Source organism: Dermochelys coriacea, chromosome 1 (assembly GCF_009764565.3).
Source record: "Dermochelys coriacea isolate rDerCor1 chromosome 1, rDerCor1.pri.v4, whole genome shotgun sequence".
Lineage (NCBI taxonomy): Eukaryota > Metazoa > Chordata > Testudines > Dermochelyidae > Dermochelys > Dermochelys coriacea.
In genome coordinates, this window is record NC_050068.2 from 39423197 (window position 1) to 39430747 (window position 7551).

The 7551-nt window shown below is 46.4% G+C and overlaps 1 protein-coding gene across 33 annotated transcripts in view; it reads left to right on the top strand.

The window, feature by feature from the left end:
* The window catches only part of ZMYM2 (zinc finger MYM-type containing 2), a 190509-nt gene that overhangs the window by 178972 nt on the left and 3986 nt on the right, over window positions 1-7551 (top strand). For all 33 annotated transcript variants that reach the window (XM_043504246.1, XM_043504261.1, XM_038420584.2 and 30 more), the window contains 3 exons: window positions 1505-1619; window positions 3398-3649; window positions 4039-4159. In XM_043504246.1, the coding sequence (XP_043360181.1) occupies window positions 1505-1619; window positions 3398-3649; window positions 4039-4159 (488 nt within the window). The remainder of the gene's footprint in view (window positions 1-1504; window positions 1620-3397; window positions 3650-4038; window positions 4160-7551) is intronic.

Below are 7551 nucleotides of genomic sequence, written 5' to 3' on the forward strand. Positions count from 1 at the left end.
TAATCTTTTAAATTAAATTCCCATGGCTTTTAACTAATCAGCAGTGTTTTAGTAACTTAGTATTGGAACTTGTACTAATACTGTCCATCAGGTTGTTGGGGAAGGCAGAGGGAAGGGCAGAGAACATTTCTTCCCCCCAGTAGAATTACTATAGTTGTTGGGACTAGATAGTTTAGCATGGATGAGCCTTATTCTCTGTTAGGTATAGGCTTTGAGCATAATGGGGGTTGTGTAGAAACCTTACTTGTATTAGTTTTTCTGACTTTGATATATTTTGAAAGCACATAAGAATATATTTTTAAAAGGGACACTTGGAAAAAAGCATCAATATGTTCAAGACCAGGTAAATGTGTTAACCAAAATAAGGATAAAAAATAAGTAGCGGGATCCTCTTAAGATTTCTTTTACAGACTTGTTGCAATATCTGATTTAGAATTGGCAGATATGCAATTTTGAATTAATCACATATTGAAAATATTTGTAAGGGTTTTAAGTTTTCAAGAAAGCATTTTTGTAAATGTATCCATTACAGATCAATTCTCTGAACTAAGGTACTGTGTATTCAGAGACTTAAGACTTCAAAGAAAGTGTACGGATTCATTTTTCCTTATTGTAAGACTAAGTGTAAAGATAAGGTAGTCAAGATATGCTGAACTTCTGCTTAATACAAATGAGTGCTGTGTTTAATGTTGTTTCAAGGATGTGTACAGAAAAAGATGCCATTTCCAGAAGTGAGCACATACTTTTCAGTTTATCGCTTTTATTGTATTCACTAGCAACAGGCTTGTTTTCACTACGATAATATTGAAGTGGAAGTTTTAAGAAGCCAATACTCCATTTCTTAGAAATGTCTCCAGAGAGGATAATGTCAAATACTAGTATAGCCCTCATAAGTAATTCTTGGTCAATGTTCAAAAGAGCAACTACTTCTGTCTGCAAGATCAAGAGGATTAAGATAATTAGACATTAGACTTCTGAATATTCAGGCGCCTTGCACAGTCTACCAGTTTTCTTGTAGTGCTGCATATCATTACCATGAGTAAATATTTTTCTTTGCTCTGTGTTAGAAGTAACGGTAATTCTGTCATTTGTATTGTTGTCAATAATCACATTTTACATTTAAAATGTTGTCCTGCTAAAAATGTATCTACTCTCAAGACTTAGCTGGAAATGAAAAATAAGTGTTGGTTCCATATCTAAATACTTTGGTTTTTAGAGATTTTTTTAAAAAATCCTGTTCATTGATGTGACTTACGCTTCTAATTAAACCAATATTTTTATCTTAAATATTTTCTCCATTATTTTTATCTTTAATTTTGTTGTACCCAATATTAGATGTTATGTGACTTAAATGCTACACTACTTTGTTTTATAGCCAGCCTACAACTGCTAAACTATTAAAAAATTTCATTGTTTTGTGAGAAGAAATGCTGGCTCATAACATACATTGTTTTGTCACTAATTCTTCCAATACAGTAAATATTGTTTGTTCTTCTTTTTTTAGTACTTGTATGGAAACAATCGAAAAGACAATATATTTATTAATCCAAGCTACCAGACATTTGAGCAGGAATTAAATAAAATCCTTAAAAGTTGGCAACCAAGCATACTTCCAGATGGTAATTTTCTTTTTTGTCATGTACAGTCTTCTATTCTGTACTCTTAAGCATGCAGATATACACAAACAAATATTTTGTGCCTTGTGATGGTGATTGATAACATCAAAACAAATAAAATTGTAGGTGTCATTCACCTTGCCTCTCCCCCCACCCCGGCCCAATCATTGCAGGGGATGAGGCCAGCAGCTCTGCAAAGAAGATGCATCAGCACTAAGACTACTTAGGAAGTGGCAGGGAAAGGTGAACCTGTATCCTTCCACTCCTGTAAGACATCTGGTACAGTTTAGGGGAGGAACACCCGCACTAGCCATGCACACCCAACAGAGGAGAGAACAGAAGGCCTGGGCGGCATCACTTGTGCTGTCTCCTCTCTGCCAAAAGGAATCTGGGTCCTTTTCAGAATATGGGGCGTGAAACAAACTGCATCATTCCCCACCCCAAGAATGGGAGAGGTAGCTCTGGGTGGCTGTGAAGGAGCATTTGTGGCCATCACTCCCCCTTTGAAGCTGGAGCAGCCCTGAGAATAAGAGGATAAACAACCCACTTCTGAAAAAAGATGGGAGAGAGTTTAGTATGTGTGAAGAACATTGTAGGGTGCTCAGTGGGGCTGGGAAGTTAGGCACTTCGTGGTGACGGAATCATTTAAGTACCTGGTGAGTCCCACACATGAACCCACCCCCATAACCCCTCGGCCTCAACTGGAGTGGGCAGATCTCCTGTGATGAGTCTGGGGGGAGAGTGGGGTGTGTGGCTGTGAGGTAGGAGAGGAACTCATTTCTAGTCTCCTCTGCCCTCTCTCCCAGTAGATCAGAATGCTGCCAGGAAAGACGAGCTTAGTGGTCCAGCTAACAACATCACTCAATCAGAGAGCTGAGCACGCAAGACCAGGTTCTGTAATTCTTGTGTTCCCTGCTGTACTCCACACTCCCACACCACTCTTTCCCATCTCTCTTTGGAGGGACTGTTTACAGTCTTATTTTCAGGGTTGCCTCTGCTTCCAGTAGGATGGGGCAGTCACCATTTTTCCTTCCCAGACCTCCCCAACTGTCTCCCCCATTTCTGGAGTATAGGGTTGTTTCTCTCCCTATCTCTCAAATTACTGCAGGTTTTTGGGGAATAAAGGAAGGGATAAAAGTGCTATTTCCCAGCCCCTCTCCTTTCTTCCCTTTTGGGATTGTAGGCTGTCAAGTTGCCCTAGAATTTTTCTACCATAAACCCATGAGAAGGAGGGAGGTACACCTTTCTTTTCTCCCTTTCTTCCAGTTATCTTAGATCTGCTATAGCCTCTTTAGGTAGCAACTGCTGGCCTAGCTGACGCCTTCAGCTAAAGTGATACAGGAGTCCTTTCTGGATGAGGCTTTTATCTGCAATCAGAAAATTGAGACGGTCAGTCAGGGTCCCTTACATGTGCCAAAAAACTCAAAAACCCAACCCAAAAATATGAGTGTTTTCTTATGAAAGGACCGAGGTTGGTCACTTTCTCTAACCTTCACTTTTTTATGAAGTGACATCAGTAATGAGAGTGACAATTTAAGTATCCTGTTGAAGTAGGTTAACAAAAAAGTGTTGCGTGTGTGTCTTGCTTATGTGGAAATTGCCGTTTTCTCTTTCTGAATCAGTGGGTTTCAGTTTCTCCTCTTAGGGATGTGGGCAGAGTTTTCCATTGAATATTGAACATTTTGTTTGATTTTTGCAGTTGATAGAAGTTACTGATTCTTTTAAACGTGGGTTGTTTGCCTTATTGTATTTTCTCTAATACATTTTTTTTTTCCTGGAAGGATCAATATTCTCTCGAGTTGAAGAAGATTATCTTTGGAGGATAAAACAGCTAGGATCACACTCTCCATTTGCTCTTCTGAATACACTGTTTTACTTTAACACTAAATATTTTGGCCTGAAAACAGTGGAGCAGCACTTAAGACTTTCCTTTGGCACTGTTTTTAGACAGTGGAAAAAAAATCCTCGAACAATGGACAGCAAAGCTTGTCTTCGATATCAAGTTTCTTCCCTATGTGGAGCTGATAGTGAAGGTATTATTGACTGTTTCAAAATAAGTATTGCAGGGGCATCCAAATTTTGCCCAGGGCCACTTTGGCACCTTGCCAGGAGCCTGAAGGGACTGTGCCTCATTTGCATAAAACTGAGCAGCTTGTAGCTACTGGATCTTTAATATGAATTTGTGGTCTGCAGAGACTGCAAGATTCCCTGCATTAAATATTGCATCTTGATCCAAGTAGCCTCCGTGTCAAATGTTGGAACCTTATCTATGGGCTACTTCTATAGTTTAGAGATGCGAGTGACTGCATTGCAGTATTCTGGGTGGAACTTTTGTTCACCCTAATCTATTATGTTAAATATACAAATGAAATTACCTAATGTTTTCAAGTTTGAGCTTAGGTGGGCTTTTTCCTTTTTAAAGATAAGATTACTACTGGAAAAAGGAAACATGAAGATGATGAGCCAGTGTTTGAACAAATTGAAAACACATCAAATCCTGCTAGATGTCCTGTGAAAATGTTTGAGTGCTATCTATCTAAAAGGTAAGTGTTTCATGGACTAGTATAGGTATGTTTTTTAGAGTTGAGGGAGTTGCAGAAGGAGAGACTATTATGGTGCAATCTGAAATAATGTTTAACAAATAAAGTGAATGTAGTGCTTGGAGAAAGTGGCAGATTGAAAGCACTGAAATTTGCAGCACAGACTTCCCCCTTCTGCTCTGCAGAAAGACATTCTAGGGGTCAGAGTATGGTTTGGTTTCTATATCTATTGTGACAAAGCTCTGTCCTTGCCTCCATGGGTCCCGTGTTTCTGGCGGGTTTCGCTAGCCTCAGAGGCTCACTGTGACCCTCCATGTAACCCTTCTTTCTCTAGAGACAAGGGTCACAGTCTCCTGAGCCGTTTTCATCATAAACCAGCGAGGGAGGTGAGGAGAAGTTATCCTTCCTTGCACAGTCTCTGTTGTCTCCCAGTCTCAGAGATTAATCAGGGGGCAAAAGTGGGGGGGCGGGGAAGCCCGGGCCCACCCTCTACTCCGGGCTCCAGCCCAGGGACCCTAATAGTATCAGCTATGGTAGCTGACCTTTTAGAAACATGACATGTACAATTCCCTGGGCTACTTCCCCCACAGCAGCCCTCACTTCCTCAAGCTCCACTTCACCCTTACCTCAGGGCCTCCTTCCTTATGCCTGATATGGTGTGTACTACTCAGCCTCTCCAACAGTGCAAGTTCTTCCCACAGCTTCTGACATGCACTCCCACCTGACTAACTAGGAGGCTTTTAACTAGTTTCAGCCAGCCCCTGATTGGCTTCAGGTGTCCCAATCAACCTAGCCTTTTCCCTGCCTTCTGGAAAGTTCTTAATTGGCCCCAGGTGTCTTAATTGACCTGGAGCAGCTTGCATTTCACTTATCCTGGTACCAGGGATTTGTTTAGCCTGGAGCTAATATATCTGTCTCCCATTACTCTTCCATAGAGAGTCCGTGCTGGTGGACGTGGTCCACCCAGACCAGACCTACACCATCCCGGGCCGCAGCATCTTCGACAACCTATATCTGGTCCGGGACCTTTTGGAACCCGGGTGTAGGGATGGTCTGTCGTTCGCCCTCCTGTCTTTAGATCAGGAGAAGGCATTCAACAGGGTGGATCAGAGGTATCTCCTGAGCACTCTGCAAGCGTTTGGCTTCAGACCCCAGTTTGTGGGTTTTCTCCGGGCGTTGTACGCCTCCGCAGAGTGTCTGGTCAGGCTCAACTGGACCTTGAACGAACCAGTCAGCTTCGGGCGAGGAGTACGGCAGGGGTGCCCCCTCTCGGGCCAGCTGTACGCTCTGGCGATCGAACCCTTCCTCTGTCTCCTCCAAAGGAGGTTGACAGGGTTGGTGCTGCGGGAGCCGGAGCTGCGGCTGGTCCTGTCAGTATACGCTGATGACGTGCTCCTCGTGGTCCAGGACCCAGGCGACTTGACGCGGGTGGAGGCTTGCCAGGCCATCTATTTGGCAGCCTCCTCCGCGCGGGTCAACTGGATCAAGAGCTCTGGTTTGGTGGTAGAGGACTGGTGGCAGGCAAGCTCCCTCCCACTCGCGCTTCAGGCCATCCGGTGGACCACGGGTCCACTGCTCTATCTCGGCGTTTACCTCTCTGCCACGCATCCCTCTCCAGCGGAGAACTGGCAGACTTTAGAGGGCGGGGTGACAGAGCTGCTCCAGAAATGGACAGGACTACTCCAGTGCCTCTCCCTTCGAGGGAGAGCGCTGGTGCTTAATCAACTAGTCCTGTCCATACTCTGGTACCGGCTCAACACCCTGGTCCCGGCCCTGGGTTTCCTGGCCAACCTCCAGACATCGATTCTGGAGTTCTTTTGTCAGGACTGCACTGGGTCCCTGTAAGGGTTCTCCATCTACCCCTGGAGGAGGGAGGGCAGGGCTTGAAATGTCCGCTTACTCAGGACCATGTCTTCCGCCTCCAGACCCTGCAGAGGCTCCTTTATGGTACAGGTAGTCCGGCGTGGAGCATACTGGCGCACGCCTTCCTATGCCGCTTCAGAGGGCTCCAATATGACCGGCAGCTCCTTTATCTCCATCAGAGAGGTCTTCCGCAAGACCTCTCCGGGCTGCCGGTCTTCTACCAGGACTTCCTCCGGACCTGGAAACTGTTTTCAACGACCAGGTCCGTGGCGGCCACCGAGGGGGCAGATCTCCTCGCGGAGCCCCTGCTACACAACCCCCAGCTCCATGTGCAGGTGGCGGAGTCCCGCTCGGTGCGCCAGAGGTTGCTCCTGGCAGAAGTCACAAGAGTCGGAGACCTCCTGGACTATGACCGGGGAGACTGGCTGGATCCCCTGACGATCGCTCAGCTCATGGGGCTCTCCAGACCTTGTACTCCCCGGCACATACTTCAGGAGGTGAAGGCTGCTTTGCCGCCCGCTGCTTGAGTTTATTTCGACTGGGTCCTGCACGAGGGCACGCCCCGCCCACTCGTACCCCAGGCCTGCCAGACCTTTTAATTGGACCCCTGCCCCGTGGACCCAACCGACCCCCTCATCCCTTCACTGTAAGCAAGGTCTGCTTTCAAACTGCGCCAAGAAAATATCTATACACGCTCATGCTCCACACCCTTCACGCCCTCACCCTCGTGTCCCGCCCCGATACAAAATGGCGGGACCTCCTGCCACCTTTGGAGGGTGAGCAGCCCCGGTGGGCCAGCCTATATTCCCCTTAGTCCCAAGACCCGCCGGGGATGTCAGTTGGCGGCTCCTTCATGGAGCTGTGAGCATGGGCGTTTACTTGGCGCGGTTCACCTCAATCCCAGACATCTGCCCCTTTTGCGGCGTGAGGGAAACCCTGGCACATGTATACCTGGAGTGTGCCAGGCTGCAGCCCCTATTCCGGCTCCTCATCAATATTCTATTACGCTTTTGGTTGCACTTTTCCCTCACCTTTTTATTTATGCACTCCCTATCCATGGCCCCACAAAGTCAGGGGATCTCCTGGTCAACCTTCTCCTGGCCCTAGCTAAAATGGCCATCTATAAAACCAGAGCGAGGAGGTTGGCTGATGGAGTCTCCTGTGACTATGGGGCCTATTTCCGATCCTCGGTCCGTTCACGTATCTGGGCAGAGTTCCTCTGGGCGGCGTCCTCTGACTCCTTTGATGCCTTTGAGGGAGCAGTGACCACTGTCCGGGGTTCTCTGCTCGGTGTCCCTGTCCAGTTCCCTTCGTTTGACCCTTTGACCACACTCCTGTCCCTGTTATTTCATTAGTTGTCCCCTGAAATTAATTGGAATCTAGGTCCTGTGGATCCCCCTTCTAGGCTGGGGGGGATTTTTAAGCAGTGGACGGGCTTTGCCCGCCCACTTCCCGGATCCCAAAAGGACTACTCTTCCATAGCCATCTGGCCTTGCCCCGTCACACTATTAAATCATGAGAATCTCAGACAG